This window comes from Jatropha curcas, chromosome 9 (assembly GCF_041381405.1).
Source record: "Jatropha curcas cultivar XTBG-Jc1 chromosome 9, XTBG_Jcur_1.0, whole genome shotgun sequence".
NCBI classification, from domain to species: domain Eukaryota; kingdom Viridiplantae; phylum Streptophyta; class Magnoliopsida; order Malpighiales; family Euphorbiaceae; genus Jatropha; species Jatropha curcas.
In genome coordinates, this window is record NC_143159.1 from 26,974,906 (window position 1) to 26,992,024 (window position 17,119).

Genomic DNA, 17,119 nt, shown 5'->3' on the forward strand with positions numbered 1-17,119 from the left:
GTCAATAGTATAACACAATAGCATATTAATGGTTTCATAACTTCATAAATCATAATGTTTACCTGGTTTCACATCATTTGCATGCTTGCATGTTGTTTTGATACATGTTCTAATGTTGTCTTTTTGTTTTACAATGATTGGAGGCATACAAGTTGAGCAAAGGAATACAATTGCATAGAAAATGAAGTCCAAAAGAGCATAAAAACACAAGTCGCGAGCACGCCTTGAAAAGTCGCGAGCGCGAGAAGCACACATGAGAGTCAGTGAGTTTACAGGCCAAATTCGCGAGCGCGAAAAGCACCAAATGAGAGTCAGAGAGTTTACAGGCACAATTCGCGAGCGCGCAACGAAATTCGCGAGCGCGCAACGTGTTTTTCAGCCTGCGCAGTCTGTACTCTTTTGGTCATATCTCTCAATATATAACTCCGATTTGGGTGATTCAAAAACCCATGTAAAGCTAACACATAGAGGAACAAATAACTCTTCTATGAAACTTCCTAATTCCATCATTAAATAGGGTTAAAATCAAGGTGAAGTTACTGGTTCTTTTTCCAGCAAAACCTGTTTCAGCATAAACTCAATATCTACTTCAATTATTCAGTTCATCCCATGCTTTCTCACCATTTTCAGTCCTCTCACTCAACATTAAGCAACATATTGTCTCATTAGCAACACACCACACAAGTTCTCATGCAAAGAAAATGGTAAATGACAAGAGATATCAAACCTTCACTCCAAAAAGCTTGAGCTCTTCTTAGCTTCCTTTTTCTGCTATCTTTGAACTCACTTGTCCTATACACATCAGAATTCTTATAACTTATCTACAATATAACTCAATTAGAGGTTGAATAACATAAAGCTTCAAGAAATTCTACTTACTTGGAGAAATAGAGGTTGACTTAATGCTTAACTACCATGAAAATGGATGGAGAAAGGAAGGGAAAGGAAGGAAATGAAGAAGATGAAGATAAAGATGAAAATGGGAAAGTGAAATGGTTTTCACGGGTAGGCCATCAAAGTATCAATGACTTTTTATGTGAAACTTACCAAATGGTACCTCAATTGTCAACAGGTTACAACTTAATACCTAAGCTTGATCTTTTAGTGCAAGTAAATCCTAACCCTTATACTTTGATCTTTTTCTCTCATTCAAGTAAGTCCACTTATAATCCCATTCTACCCCAACCGGGTTTGGTTCGGCCCGACTCAACTCGACTCTATGCAAAGACTCAACTCAGTAGGATGTCACAGGTTACCTGCCAGAAATGAATTATCCGACCTGATTGTTAATTTGAATATCCGAATCAGTTCCGAATCCGTTAAAAAATAAACCAATAATATTCGACTCATTTCTAAATCCATTTAAAATTATCCACATACTATTTGAACCCGTTTAATCACAAATTCATTCAATCCATAAAACCAAAACCCGCTTAGAACCTGAATCTGAATCCGACAATGGAACAAAAAAATATAAAAAATGAATTAAAATTCAACCTAAATAAATAATACGCACAATCAAACCAATATCTCAATTAAATAATTTGACAATCAAAAATATATAAAAATTCAATAACAATAATAACAATAACAAACTACAAATCAATTAAAACATAATAAACTATAATAAATCATCATAGAATAAGAAGGTGTCGACATATTGGTATCATTTTTGCTACTATCTTTGCAATCTATACTCACAAACGTTGACATTATATTTAGATACAATATATTCAAAATACATAACATTATTAAATAGAAATATATTTAAAATTATATATAACATCATTAAATAAAAAAGGTAAACCAACAACAATGTATATCAAAAAGAAATAATTTCATTCTCTTAGTCTAAAGTAACTCAGTTTAGACGAAATAACAAATAAACAGTGAAATTATTATACATGAAAAGTATGACCAAAAGAAAAGGCAAATGAATTATTTTACAGCATATTTTTTCCTAATCTAAAAAATAACAAATAAAAAAAATAAAAAGCAAAAGTATACACTAGCAAATTAAGCTAGCTACAGCCGACTTTAGAGACAATAACAAAGAAAAAAGCAATCATCAAGATTACATGCTCCTTAGATTTAATTAAGACTAGTTAAATACAGAGAATAAACAGGTGAAAACTTAAAAGCTAGAACAAGATGGTTTCTTTGACCATCTCAGCTTCTCTACAGAATATTAATCTTTCTGAACAAATCAAACTTTGAATTAACAAACCGAACTTGTCAGATTTCAATCATATAGCCATGAATTGGCTTATATTAACCATCCTTTTGCCTTTTCATATATAAATTTTTCAAGAAATTAATTGGCTTCAACATGCCCAAAATCCACTAATAAAAAAATAAAACAATAAACATATATTTGCCGGCTAACCCACAAATTAATTCAACAATATATTCAATAACTCCTCCTCTTTGTCTATGTATATGTATTTATATAAAAAAAAAGGACGAAGGAGAACGAGAAATAAATGAAAAACAAAGAAAAAAAAAATCAAGAATGGAAATGAAGGAACCTGACACTGGTACTACGGTTAGGGAAGACGAGAAGGATAGAATTGAGACCTTGGTAAGCCTCAGGACTAAGTTATATTCAATTTTCATATAAAATTTGTGTATCAATGGAAAGTCTCATGGCGGGATTTGTTTTTGCAGGGTGGGTATGTTGATTTGATCCATGGGGTTTGGAGAGTTCAGGGATCTTTGGCTGTATCTAGAGGCATTGGAGATGGGCATCTTAAACAGTGGGTGATAGCTGAGCCTGACACAAAAATTGTGAGGATTAAACCTGAGCACGAGTTCTTGATACTAGCTTCTGATGGTTTATGGGATAAGGTATGTTTAAACAGGCTAATTCAGAAGAATTGAGTGTACTTTTGGTTTCAAATTACTATTTGAAGAATATATCAATGGTTGTTAGTATCTGAACGATTTCATATTTATTGATTTGGTTAGGTTGGTAATCAGGAAGCTATAGATATTGCTCGCCCATTGTGCATAGGAGTGGATAAGCCAGACCCATTGTTGGCCTGTAAAAAGCTTGCTGATATCTCTGTTTCACGGGGCTGTACTGATGATATCAGCGTGATGTTGATCCAAATGGAGCGTTATATTTAATTGTGTTGAAGTTAAGTAGAAAAAGTTATTAGAAATTCAGCTGACAAATATGTAGATGCGATCCGTATTTCTACTGCTTGCTGTTAGTGTCTTTAAAAAAACCTTGCAATGCTGGCCTGCCTTCTCTCTTTGCTAGTTACTCCCCGGTTGAAGTTGAAGGCTTAGATGACAAAAAGTATGCAGACAACTGATTTATATTAATTCTTTCATTCTTTTAGATCTTATAATTCATTCTTCAGAGGAGCCTGATATAAAATTAGTCTTTTTGCTATTTATGGGGATTTTTACCCGTAAGGTAGCGACATTGATTTGTTCATTCTAAATAGATTTGTGGATTTATATTTTATTCTTTGGAGGAAGATTACTTGTAAATCAGTTTACATAATAAAATTGTTGAAGTATGATTATGTTAGCTTCACTTTCAAAGTTCCAGAAACTTGGTTTTTGCAGTTATTACTATGAGTCTTTTCAGGACGAACATTATTTATCTATTAGGCGGTTTCGCAAATGTTTATCTATTAGGCGGTTTCGCCCGCAATGCGCGGCTGTATAATATATTTAGTATTGAGTTGCCCGCATTGCGCGGCTGTATAATATATTTAGTATTGAGTTATAAAATGTGTATTGAATGAATTGTTAAAATTTAAAGTGCATGCAATGCATAGGTCATTTGATTCAAATGTTTATGTAAAATTGAAAATTTTTATTCTAATTAATAAATGAATTATTCATGCAAAGAAAAAAGAATACTAATTTAATATTTATATGTGGCCAATTGAAATAGAGAAAACATATTATTATATAAATATGAAATACCGATGGAAAATTAGTGAGAACTTATATATGATTGGGTAATAACTTGAAGCACAGAAATGCATACATAAATAAATTTGAAAAAATAATGAATAATAAGTATGAAATATGAGTAAATAAATTTAGAAAAAAAATTATTGCAATTTATACTCTGATATTTTTTTTTTTTTGTAATACATTTTTTGTCTATATTTATATTTATTTATTTTGATTTTTTTGTTTTATAAAATCTTATTTTAGGCTAATTTATGAACAAATCTCCATTTAGACGTAGAACCGGTTTTAATTTTACGAAGTCACATTTTCTATTTTAAGAGCAATATGATTATTTTAAATAAAAAATTAACGTAATAAGTACAAAATATACAGTGAGTGTTTCTATTTACAGGATTGAACAATGTTTGAGAAGTAGATAGCAATCAAATAGCTAAAAAAAATGTCGAAAAACTCATTTTCTATATTTGAAATACCTAGATTTCTAATTTGGAGACTCCAATAGAATTATATAAAATAGGGGGTTTTTCTCTCTAGTTTATCTAACTCTAGCTTTTGGTTGGGGCTGTCATTGTTAATCAGCGATAGCCCCTTACTTTTCTTTCTTCCTTTTCGCTCCTAATCTTTTATTCATCTTTCGTAAGCTTAGATTTTTTTTTTTTTGTTATTGTTGCTTTGTCTCCATATTTAGAGTTCTTTTGTCCATTCTTCCGTGAGAGTTTAGTTCCTTCTTTGTAAATATTTGTTCCTAAAAGGTATGATATTTTATTTTATTTGATTGGAGAATTTAGATCTTGTTTTATTGATGTGTATCTTCGATCAATGGAGCTTGGTAGTGCGGCATATTCCTCCATTGATGCTATTAATGCATAATGGTTTGAACTCATCCATGTACGTCATACACAATAAGTTTTTGGAAAAGCATTCCAAGCATAGAAAATCCGAAGAAGTTATTTTATTGTCCAAATCAATTAAAGGACCAGTTGGTACTATAAAGATTTATATCGGTCAAGGTCATCTTCAAGCGGAAAAATATAATATTGTTTCTTTTAGTTTTAGTTTTATTATATTTTTCAAACAAGATTTGGAAACTCCAATGAACTGACCAACAATGTTTAGCACTTTCTTAGCTAATTTAGATATATTATTGAAAGACTATCCTGTCAAATTATAAACATACATCATGAAATATTTGAAAGGAGACATTGCTTAACAAACTCATAAAGAATTAATAACAAAGGATATTAGAAGTCACTGTATTTAAAATTCTCTTATAAACTAGAGAAAGAATTTTTAATCAAAACATATTTTTTCTTCAAAAATTTACAACTTTTTCCTCCAATTAGTTAAATACAAAATACTAAAATATTAGAAACTCTCTCTCTTTGAAGGAAGTGTCGTGTCAACATCCAAGAAAAACTCATGATTCCCCTTTATTATTTCATATTTTGTTTCAAGTCTGCCATGGCTGAACATGAATACTTTCATATTTTAGGAGTTTTTTTGTGATCTTTTTTCACAAAGCTTGTAATTTTTGTAATCAAATTGCTATTAAAATATTATAGGCGGTTGGGCTGATTACCATTTAATACCAAACCCATTTCAGACCACCAAATACATTTTCAGCTGCCTCCATCACCACTGGTTCCTCTACTATCAATCGTAGGCTTAACTCCATCAATGCGTGAGAAAGAAGAAGGCCAGTGAGAAAACCGAGTTAGAGAATGAACACAGTAAAAAATGAAACTGGATGTTGTTTTATTCTCTAAAGTAGGCTACTTTCAGCTTTGTCACTTGTTCCTCTGACCCTAAAATGGAAGTTAAGAGTTCTACTGGCCTTTGTTTAATATAATTTCTTTTCAATTTTACTCCCCCGTTGTAAACAAAAACAAAAACAAAAAAAAAAAACAAAAAAAAAAAAAAAGAAGAAAACACTAGGCTTTTACTGCCACTTTGTTTTTTATTTTCCTTTTACTTTTTTTTTTAACTACATATATCCTCCGTCCATTAAATTTTAGGCTCGAGACTCGAGTAATTATATATATATATATATATATATATATATATATATATATATATATATAAGCTTAATAAGGCTCGACGAGCTTTCGAGCTGAACATCATTAGACTCCTGCTCAATTCATTTACACCCCTACTCATCTAACTATTGTTCTAAGATATGATTATCAAAAAATTATTTAAAAGTATTGGGTTTGAATATATATATAAAATAGTCGAAAACCGTGCTTTGCGCGCGCGGGTATTTAAATATTATTTTAATAAATTATTATAATTAATTATATTATTATTTTTGATAAACTATCATGAATTATCAAATGTTTTGAAAGAACAATAAACTATACTTTAAATCAATCAGTAATGATAAATATAAAAATGGTTTCTTAATAAAGAAAATTATAACATTATTTCCTATAGTACAAATATTATTAAATATATTCTTAATTAATTGTACATTTTAGTTATACACAGGTAAATAATAATATTATTAAGCTGATAATGTAAAAAAATTTAATAAGGAGATATAGTTTTTGAAACCAAAGAAGAAAGAAAGTCATAATTATCTTGTTAAATTTATTTACGAATATAATTTTCAAAAAATAGATAGGATAAAAGGTAATATCATTGATTCTAAATTTATTTTAAATTTACAAAATAAATATAAATTGTAAAAAAATTCTTCTATTAAAATATGTAGATATAATTAGAAAAAATTGTTAATTGATGTCTATAGTTTTTGAAAGGAAAAAAAAAAAAACAAGAAAAAGAGGTTTAAATATTTAGTTATTTATGTATTTAGAAATAAATAAATCCTTTCCAAAAAAGAAATAAAAAATTTAAAAAATAGATAAGATCAAAATAAATAAGGATCACTTCCTAAAAAGAAATAAAAAATTTGAATTTAATAAAAATAAATAAGGATCACTTCCTAAATCAAAACATATAAAAATTTAATAATTAAGCATTGGAAGAGAGGAGATTTTGAACTTAGCGTTAAGGAATTTATTGCTTAAAACGCAGTTTAGAACGAGAGTTGAAATGCAAAAGAGGAGTGCATTACAAGTTTAAATTGAATCAACAAAACAAGCAAAAATGGAAAATATATGCAAAATAACAAACAGAGAAGAAGCCAAATGCAATCAAACTTTACCAAATGGAGGAATCAAAATACACAAAATCCATAATTATACATCAAAACGACACTGGAAAAGGACAACTAATTTCTAGATAGAGATTTATGCTGAAAATTTTATCTGATAAGGATGTATTAAAAAATAATATTACAAATCATAAACATTAAGATTCATAAAACTCATAAAATCATATTGATTTTATTATTAAAAAAGAAAATTTAACTCAATTTTGCACACCAAAGCATAACCTACTAATACGTACATATACAACATGGCAATAGATCCAAGTTCAAATTTCCTCTTCTCCAATACTCAAAAAAATTAAACTGATTTTACTCGATTTCGAGTTTATAATTTTTTTTTTTTTTAATATTGAGGAGGAGATTCGAGTCAAAATCTATTGTTAGGTCGTACATTTACATACTACTAAGTTATTTATTTACGTGTCACACGTTTTAGAAATTCCTCACAAGTATTATTATTTTTTTTAATTTTCTTAATTTGACTTTACATTCAGATCCACTTGGATTTTGGAACTCAAAGCTAGTTTTATAAATTTCATTTTCAGAATCAAGTGATGTAATGAACATTTTGATATATCATTTCAGCGTGGACTATAATTATTTTATTGTCCCATTTTGTTATTTCGTCAAAGAAAGCTCATATTAATATTATTCTCCTTTTATTAAAATATGTTGCACTTTTGACATTTTATCTCGTGGAAAATTCTCTACAAGAAATCCTTACACTCTGTTTGGATGGATGAAAAATATGAAAAGAAAGGAAATTGAGAAGGAAAACAAACTTTTTTTTTTTTTCTTCATTTATTTGCAGAGGTAGAGGGAAGGAAACTAGTCCGAGTCCAACACCCACAAATTCTAAATTTTTTTTTAAAATTTTCCTCATAAAATAGTTAATTTTGAAAATTTTTCGTCAGTTCCTTTTAATTTTGGAGTCTGGCTCTACTTCTACGTGTTTGGAAATGCATGAAAAGGAAGAAAATATAAAGAAAAAATAAATTATAGGGTTCACAAGCCATTTTCTCTTCAAATTTGGAGGAAAATTGAAAAAAAAAATTATGTTTTTTCCTTATTTACCTCTCCAATATCTAAATGTCAAGGAGAACAATTCTTTTATATTTTCCCTCTTTATTTTTCTGCAATATTTTCTTTCTCTCCCGAAATTACAATCCAAACAAAGCTTAATGTCCTGACGTGTAGAACAGAACCAATTAGCTTGAAATGTTAAAATTATATGAAACTTCAAAATTATATAATAAATACGCAAGAAATCTTGTTTGGTCTATTTATTAATTAAGGCCCCTCGTAATTGTCTAGTCTACATTCAATTATTGAATGTAAGTGACACGTGACATATTATTCTTTTAGTGTATTATTTTTATATTATATTTTTAATATTTTATCAATTACTATATAATATATTTTTTTTAACCATTTGGTGTCCGAAATCCATTGATTCAAGTAATCCGGATTCGCGCCAGCAAATGCCCATAAAGAGGGGCAAAGCGCTCATTCCGGAGTAGTTAAAGAGACTCCATACTTATACTCGACCTTGAGACCTCTATTTAAAGAAGATGGAATCACTGTCATCCCATCTCACCCCTCGAAAATACTATATAATAGCTTTTATTATCTAAGATAATCTCATACGACTTCAAATGAAGATATGGTTCAGTTCCAAACTGAATTGAAAAAATTGAAAGTTTTTTTTTTCATTAAACTAAAATAAATAAAGATTATACTAAAAATTGAAATGAATTAATTGATTCAGTTTAAATCAATTTCTGAATTATTTTGATATTAAACAAGAAAACCAAAATTACAATTATCAAAAATTATAAATCAAAATTGAACTAATTATAAATTCTAAAATGGTCTTATATAGAGCTGAGTGTTCATCCCCATATCTTTTTAAATTTAGGATGAGATAATCAATGAGAAGTTTAGTGATATTTTTTTTCCTAACTGTTCAGTTCCTTTCTTTTGTTAGCAAAATTTTTATTTTATTATTAAAATTCGAAAAAAATTTAATATAACCAAGCATCTAAATTCGAGCCATCGGACATTCCAGTACACTCAACCTAGTTCGAAAATGCTAAGTGAAAAAATCCAGTAAACTATACATCAAGTTGATGTCTCTTCTCAATATAGGAAAAGAAAAATAAAAAATAAAAAATAAAAATAAAGAAAATATCATAATAACCTCAGCAGTAAACATCATAACGAAGCAGGAAATGACGTTGTTGCATCTACACGCCTCTCTAACTCAAGCTATCAGCAAAAGAGTTTTTATCTCAAATTAAATAATGAAATGAGATATTATCCATAGATTCTAGAATCGCATCAAATTTGTTAAAATGTTGGATTCTCCATTTGAGGTATCTAAATGTTCTTATTATGCATTATTATGTTTATTATTATTGTGAATCACTAGAAATTCCACAAATCATTTTAAAAAAAATCATGATTGTAACAGTTGAAACGTTGGATTGTCCATTTGAGATATCTAACCGTTCTTATTATGCATTATTATGTTTATTATTATTGTGAATGACTGGAAATTCCACAAATCATTTAAAAACAATCATTTAGGAGGAAATATGATTTTCAAGTCTTTCTGATTTTTTAAAAAGAACTTGGAGTTTACTTTTGTAAATATTAAGGCCTTGTTTGGTTTAAATTCACCCACTTTCTGGAAAGTTTACTTTCGAAGAAATATAATTTCAAGTTACTTCCAAGAAAGTATAGTCTGAATATATTTGGTTGATATATTGAATTCCAGAAAATAAAACCGTGTTAATGAATTTTTACATATGAAATGTTGATAATATTCTTTTTTTTTTATATCGACGTGGTGTCCAATCCTTAGGATTGGCTATTGGACATGCGTAGTTCCTGCTCTCCACCTCGGAAAAATGATGATAATATTCCTACATATGAATTTAAGTATAATTCATTAAAAAAAAAAAAACTATGAAGCACATATAACATATATTTGACATCATTCAACTTATCTTATAATATATATATATATATATACATATATTACGTAATAATAACCAAAATATTATCGTAATTAGAAAAATATTGTGTTTGTGGAATATTTTATTAGATTAATTAATGAAGTTAATTTCTTAGGTCTGTTAAGAGATCAAATTGGTTTGAATTGTCGCAACAAGTCATCTTAACCCAAAAATACCAAATTTCCACAAGCTTTCGTAGCTTTTTATTATTGCAACGGCAGCACCAAATAGGTCAGGAAGTGCATTTTCGTTGGGACAGAATGTCCGGCAATTCAACTTCCCAAAAGTTCTTTATTTTTGAAAACCAAACATGATCAAATTTATTACTTTTAATGAATTCAAGTTCTTGAATTCACTTAGCCCAACCAAACTAAACAAGCCCAAAGAACTAAATAATTTATCATTAATATATACTTACACTTGAATAAAAAGCATCGAGTGGGTTGTGACTCAGTTGAAAATATAATTTGAACATGTGAAAAGAGCTATCGAATGCAATCGCCACTAAATGCACCTACAGGGAGATGTCTGATGTCTTAACTATAACTAAATATCGAACCGGATTAGTCCCGATACTAGTGGTTTAATAAAAAAGGATAAGGAAATTTCACCTTGGAATATGAAGCTGTGGAGCCCATATTTGTATTCCTTATCTATAAATTATTGAATAAATTTGAGTTACAATTAAATTTCAAAGTCAATTAAATTAAATAATTTTTTTTAATAAATTAGAGATAAAGATAAATGGATTTTTAAAAATCAACACAAACTCTTCAATTTCAAGATATTTGGATTCATTTTCAATTTCTTATACAATTTCAAGCGTTGCCATTTTCATTTCTAATTTTCAATTCATGTTCATCTCTTTGAGTAAAACTGTTTAATTTTCTTTTTTTATTATAATAGAAATAAAATTTTATAAAATCACAAATCAAAAATTAAAAGGATAAACTGTTATAAAAAATAATTTTATGTTATTAATATATTTATTATTATATTGATAAAAAGTATTAGTTTTAATCTAAAGACAATAAGTTGCAGTTTGTTAAAATTAGGAGTGTTCAAACGGTCAAATTCGTTTTAAAATCAAATCAAACCGAGATTTAGAGGTCAAATCGAATTTTTTTGAATTAAAATTTAACCGCAGTAAACTCATTGAAAAAAGTGAATTACATTAGACCGAGTCGGTGAGATTTATTTTTGGCTTCTAATACAAATCGATTGGATTTAATAAAACCAAATTGAAAATTTGAAACTTCGATTAGAATCAAAATAAATCGAAACAGCGAACTTATTTTGAGCAAACCAATCAAATAAAACTCGGTTCGATTCGGTTGGTCATTTTGGTCAACTCAATTTACAACGTTTTTACATTATACGGTACCTACCCAAAAATGAAATAGTGAGTCAGCAAGGAAGGACATACCTCTCTGAAACGGATAAGGTGAATTGAAAACTGGGAGCTTAACACGTGTAGCCTGCATGGTTGATGTAGCTGTTGGCCCGCCAAGTTTCCTGGATAACTTAAAAAAATAAAAATAAAAAAAAAACCGACGCCGTTTATTGGCGGGTCCGTACTCACATTCTGTTATAAATACGTGGCCTTAGACGAACAGCAGCATACTAATTCAACAACATCTTCACTCCCCTCTCTGTTACGTGTTGTTTCCTCCTATCAACCCTCCGCCATTCTCTCTTCGATTCTTCCCTTTTTCCATTTTCAGATAATTTTGTCTCTTCTTGTAATATATCTCTCTCTCTTTCCTTCTGTCTTCTTTCTAGCTAGAGAATTTATACAATGTGTGGCATTCTTGCTGTTCTTGGTTGCTCCGATGATTCTCAGGCCAAAAGAGTTCGCGTTCTCGAGCTCTCTCGCAGGTCAATGATCTTCTGTCTGTTTTTTTTTTCACCTTTTGTTTGGAAAAATAATGGAAGAAGGAAACATAAGTTTAATTTATGTTTTCTAAGCTGAAAATATATAAGTATGATAAACTCATGGAATGTTTAAATTTTATCAGTTGAATCGGAACAAATGAGCCTTTTTTTGGTGTTACTGTCGTTTTCGAGTTTTTGATATGATCCGTCTTATAATACCAAAAATGGAAATGACAACAGATTGAAACACCGGGGACCTGATTGGAGTGGGCTCTACCAGCAAGGAGACTTTTATTTGGCTCATCAACGTCTTGCTATCATAGATCCTGCTTCTGGTGATCAACCTCTCTTTAATGAAGACAAAGCCATAGTTGTCACTGTCAGTAATCTTTTTTTTTTTTTTCATATTATTATTATTTTTTTTTATTTATGGGTGCAAAAATTAATTTATGATTTAAAAAATAGGTGAATGGAGAGATTTACAACCACGAAGAGCTGAGGAAGCGTTTGCCTAATCACAAGTTTCGAACAGGCAGTGATTGTGATGTTATTGCTCATCTGGTTGGTTAATTAAGATTTTTTTGTCATTTTGATTTGCTTAATTAATATTAATTAATTAACTAATTAATTAGTTAATTTGTTTGGATTTTTATTAGTATGAAGAATATGGAGAAAATTTTGTGGATATGTTGGATGGAATGTTTTCTTTCGTAATTTTGGATACTCGTGACAATAGTTACATCGTCGCCCGTGATGCCATCGGTATCACCTCTCTCTATATTGGATGGGGACTTGATGGTAAAACTTTAATTTGTTATTTTAATTAATTAATTTTGCTGGATTGGGTCAATGGTTAGTAGTAATTAAGTAATTAACGTGATCAGGTTCTATTTGGATTGCATCTGAGCTGAAAGGGTTGAATGATGACTGTGAACATTTTGAGAGCTTTCCACCAGGGCACTTGTACTCCAGCAAGTCTGGTGGATTAAGGCCATGGTATAATCCTCCTTGGTTCTCCGATGTTATTCCGTCCACTCCGTACGATCCTCTTGCTCTAAGGCGTGCTTTTGAAAATGTAAGACACAAAACGCGGAGTTACAAACACAACTGATCTGTCTTTTATCTTTTTAAAAAGATATTAATTTATTTTTATGTTTTGTTTCCGTTTTACTATTGCGTCTTTTTATTAAATTTTTATAAAAGTATTAAAATTTTATATTAACAAAATTATACATCTAATTTCTTTTTTAAAATATATAAAAAATAAGTGATAAAAAGAGGTATTTTTACTATTTTACAAGGCAATTGATGAAAAATATATAAAAATTAAACAAAATAACCTTAATTAATAAGATTTAAATCACAGGACAGTACTGGAATTTTTCTTTTATTATAAAAAACTTTTAAAATTTCAGGAGACGGCCACAAAATTTTAAAATTTTGTGATTTTAGGTCACTTAATTTGTTTTTGTGTAATATGTGCAGGCCGTGGTTAAAAGGCTAATGACTGATGTGCCCTTTGGGGTTCTCCTCTCTGGAGGCCTCGACTCATCATTGGTTGCTTCCATCACTGCTCGCCACTTGGCAGGAACAAAGGCTGCCAAGCAATGGGGTTCGCAGCTCCATTCCTTCTGTGTTGGCTTAGAGGTGTGTGCTATAATTTGTTTTCTCCTAGTACTCAAAAATTGCTCTGTAATTTGTTTAACCATAGTTTTTATATTGCCAAACAGGGTTCACCAGATTTGAAGGCTGCAAAAGAAGTTGCAGATTATCTGGGTACTGTTCACCATGAATTTCATTTCACTGTGCAGGTTTGAAATAGAAACATCCGTTATACAATTTCAACTTCAGTTTCATAGTTTGCAAATTTTATAAAATTTGATTACTTAAAAATCCAAACTTTAACGGTGAATTTTCACAAGGTTTAAATGTTAAAGTTGAGTGTATTTTGGATTTGACAGGATGGGATTGATGCCATTGAAGATGTGATATACCATATTGAAACGTATGATGTTACAACTATTAGAGCAAGCACCCCTATGTTCCTAATGTCACGCAAAATCAAGGCACTTGGAGTCAAGATGGTCCTTTCTGGTGAAGGCTCTGATGAGGTATTTGGTGGGTATTTATATTTCCACAAGGCACCTAATAAGGAAGAGTTCCACCGCGAAACATGTCGGAAGGTAATTATATTATGCATAACAAGAAGCTCTTGTATCAAAATCAAAATCTTATCAGAGAGACAACGGTGAATATAGTTCTAATTTGTGTTCTATGCTTATAGATAAAGGCCCTTCACCAGTATGACTGCTTAAGAGCCAATAAAGCAACATCTGCTTGGGGTTTGGAAGCTCGAGTCCCTTTCTTAGATAAAGAATTTATTAATGTTGCTATGGCTATTGATCCTGAGTGGAAAATGGTAAGGCCATTCTTTCATTTCATTTAATTTCATATGTTAATTTTGGGGCATATGTTGATCAACTCTCCTTGGAGCTCACACATGTGGGATGTTTAGTGCACTGGGTCGTCCTTTTTATGTTAGTTTTAGCTAATTTAGATCTTGTATTTTCATCAATTTCAGATTAAACCAGAACAAGGACGCATTGAAAAATGGGTGCTTAGGAGAGCTTTCGATGATGAGGAGCAACCTTACCTGCCAAAGGTGAATAAACTTAATTGCTTCTTTCTTATCAAGTAAATCATTTTGATTGCTTCAATTAACTTGTATTGTTTGATTCCTTGCAGCATATCCTATACAGGCAGAAAGAACAATTTAGTGATGGTGTTGGCTATAGCTGGATCGATGGTCTCAAAGCCCATGCTGCTCAACATGTATATACATAACCTTTTGTCCTTTGTATTCTTTAGTTTGATTCATTATTGGAATCTAAAAGGGCAATGAGACAGAGATATGCTTATTATTGCTCTCTGCTACTGCCTGGTTAATGCTTTCAGGTGACAGACAAGATGATGCAAAATGCTGGGCATATTTTCCCTCATAATACCCCAACTACCAAGGAAGCATACTACTATAGAATGATTTTTGAGAGATTCTTCCCACAGGTAATCCAATTAAAAAATAATCTATGCTTTACATTTTTTAACAATTAAGGATTTTTCGCCTAAATATTGTTAATCGATGCTAACAGGATACTGGATAAATGGTTTCATGTGAAAATTTTTTAATAATTAAGGGTTTTTCGCCTGAATATCGTTAGTCCATGCTAATGGGATACTGAATGAATGTTTTCATTTGAAAATTAAGTTTTTTACAAGTCAGCTACACAATCAAGATATAAATTTACTAGTACTTTGAATCATCCTTGTTTGTATTTCGCAGAACTCTGCCAGGCTAACTGTTCCAGGAGGAGCAAGCGTAGCTTGCAGCACAGCGAAAGCTGTCGAATGGGACGCTACGTGGTCGAATAATCTTGATCCTTCGGGCAGGGCTGCATTAGGCGTTCATCTTGCAGCTTATGACCCCCAAGCAGCTGCTGCCAATCCAGCAATGGTGACTCCAAATATTATTGATAGCATACCAAGGATGATGGAGGTTACTGCTCCTGAACTCACAATCTTAAGCTAGCATCTAATGAAAGGCGTCAAGATTGATGAATTTGATGTATAAATCCTGTAGTCTGTGTACAAGTTGTTATTCTACTGTGATGATTTATAATCCCTGTGCTTTCATTCATCACCTTGTTGCTTTAATACAAGGTTTTGAAGTATGTCATCTACATTATGTTAGTAATTTGAAGTGATAGAGCAGAACTTTCATTTTATTCCTGTGATGTTACGAGTGTTTCAAGTTGTCCAAAATATCATTCACGAAGCTCTTTGACATTAAGATAAATAAGTGCTAATATTACGATATATCTTTTACAACAGATTTAAATTCGAATCTCCTTTTCCCCCGATAATGAAAGACAGATTTAAATTCGAATCTCCTTTTCCCCCGATAATGAAAGAAAGATAAATGATAAACACCGACACAAGTCGCTCATATAAAGGCATGAGTACCTTACTGTTAGACTATAGCTCAATGCGAGTGCTTCATATGGCCGACAAATGGAGTTTGGTATTGGTGTTTTGGATAACGATTAGACGAAGGACATGAAAATGAAAGGAGAACTTACTTATCCTGTTATCCAGTCATTAGGGAGTTTCTTTGAATAAAAAAAATACACAGAGAAATAAACTAAGCTGTCATTTCTACTGGCAAATAATATGATTTACAGAAGTAAAGGAAGTAAAGTAATTAGCTAACATTTAAAACAAATAGAAAATCTATAACGCTAGGATTTGATTAAGCTATAAAATTCTGAGGGTTGCAATTATGCATCTTCTAACAATATATAATTAGAAATTAGTAGTTAAAAGAACAAAGCAGTATAAAATAATTCATTCCAAGTATCAGGAAGTCCAGGAAGGCACCAATGGCTACAATCAGCATATCTATCAGGGTTAGCCCTCTGCTGAGGATTCAAGTCACCGCTATATATTGATGGGTGGCAATCTTTTCTCTGCTCAGATAGCATTGTAATGTCCAGCAAATAAGCAGGGTTATGCATATCTCTAATCACATTATCTGTAACCCTCATTTGGTCAAGATATTCTCCTGGAGGCATTGTTCCAATAGTTGTGGTTGGTGCTGTTTGGCCATAGCAATTTCTTGTCCCTATTGCTGTTGCTGGCCCCGCACTCCATTCGTTTGGACTGTTCAAATTCAATTAGTGATTCAGCGAATGACACTTGAGATATGATAAGGCCAAATCTGATAGTAATGGTCCGACAATATGGCATGCATGTGATTCTGTTAGTACTACTGATTTGACCGTTAGAGCTTGTCGGTATATTTGGACTTTTCTATTTTATAAAACTGGATTTTGATTGATTGAAAATTATGTTCCTTCTTTATTAATTTATTATTTTTAAAAGTAATAAACATATAAACTATTAAAGAATAAAACACTTTTATTTTCTATTCTCTGTCGTAAATATAAGTTGTTGTTCGAAGTTTTCATACAGAGATTAAGAAGATAATTAATTTTCTTAAATCATAATAAAATTAAAAATAATTTGCTATCTCAAAATTAAAAATATAATATCGAAA

The 17,119-nt window shown here is 30.6% G+C and overlaps 3 protein-coding genes across 3 annotated transcripts; 2 read left to right on the forward strand and 1 right to left on the reverse strand.

Annotated features, from left to right (window-relative positions):
- Positions 1 to 2,457: 2,457 nt before the first annotated feature.
- On the forward strand, positions 2,458 to 3,547 carry LOC149493930 (putative protein phosphatase 2C 25). The gene is made up of 3 exons (XM_089725688.1): positions 2,458 to 2,581; positions 2,668 to 2,847; positions 2,968 to 3,547. The coding sequence occupies exons 1-3, from the start codon at positions 2,513 to 2,515 to the stop codon at positions 3,127 to 3,129; spliced, it is 411 nt and encodes a 136-aa protein (XP_089581814.1). The 5' UTR covers positions 2,458 to 2,512; the 3' UTR covers positions 3,130 to 3,547.
- An 8,213-nt stretch (positions 3,548 to 11,760) lies between these two features.
- LOC149493931 (asparagine synthetase [glutamine-hydrolyzing] 1) lies at positions 11,761 to 15,788 on the forward strand. The gene is made up of 13 exons (XM_089725718.1): positions 11,761 to 12,009; positions 12,247 to 12,385; positions 12,472 to 12,567; positions 12,663 to 12,804; positions 12,891 to 13,081; positions 13,492 to 13,653; positions 13,737 to 13,817; positions 13,968 to 14,189; positions 14,291 to 14,425; positions 14,588 to 14,668; positions 14,752 to 14,838; positions 14,962 to 15,069; positions 15,347 to 15,788. Exons 1-13 carry the CDS (start codon positions 11,930 to 11,932, stop codon positions 15,590 to 15,592), a joined length of 1,770 nt encoding a protein of 589 aa, XP_089581844.1. The 5' UTR covers positions 11,761 to 11,929; the 3' UTR covers positions 15,593 to 15,788.
- A 486-nt stretch (positions 15,789 to 16,274) lies between these two features.
- LOC149493932 (protein PMR5-like) lies at positions 16,275 to 16,722 on the reverse strand (the record flags this gene model as incomplete). Its single annotated transcript, XM_089725719.1, is given in 1 exon segment — positions 16,275 to 16,722. A coding segment is annotated over 1 exon segment (343 nt), but the record flags the coding sequence as incomplete, so codon positions are not given.
- Between the last annotated feature and the right edge of the window lie 397 nt (positions 16,723 to 17,119).

What these genes read in the sequence shown, in the direction of transcription:
- LOC149493930 (XM_089725688.1), top strand. Translation starts at nt 2,513, where the DNA reads ATGGAAATGAAGGAACCTGACACTGGTACTACGGTTAGGGAAGACGAG. An exon ending in AGGATAGAATTGAGACCTTG is followed by an intron (nt 2,582 to 2,667) that starts GTAAGCCTCAGG and finishes TTGTTTTTGCAG; the next exon opens with GGTGGGTATGTTGATTTGAT. An exon ending in CTGATGGTTTATGGGATAAG is followed by an intron (nt 2,848 to 2,967) that starts GTATGTTTAAAC and finishes TGATTTGGTTAG; the next exon opens with GTTGGTAATCAGGAAGCTAT.
- LOC149493931 (XM_089725718.1), top strand. Translation starts at nt 11,930, where the DNA reads ATGTGTGGCATTCTTGCTGTTCTTGGTTGCTCCGATGATTCTCAGGCC. An exon ending in ACAAAGCCATAGTTGTCACT is followed by an intron (nt 12,386 to 12,471) that starts GTCAGTAATCTT and finishes TTTAAAAAATAG; the next exon opens with GTGAATGGAGAGATTTACAA. An exon ending in TTGATCCTGAGTGGAAAATG is followed by an intron (nt 14,426 to 14,587) that starts GTAAGGCCATTC and finishes CATCAATTTCAG; the next exon opens with ATTAAACCAGAACAAGGACG.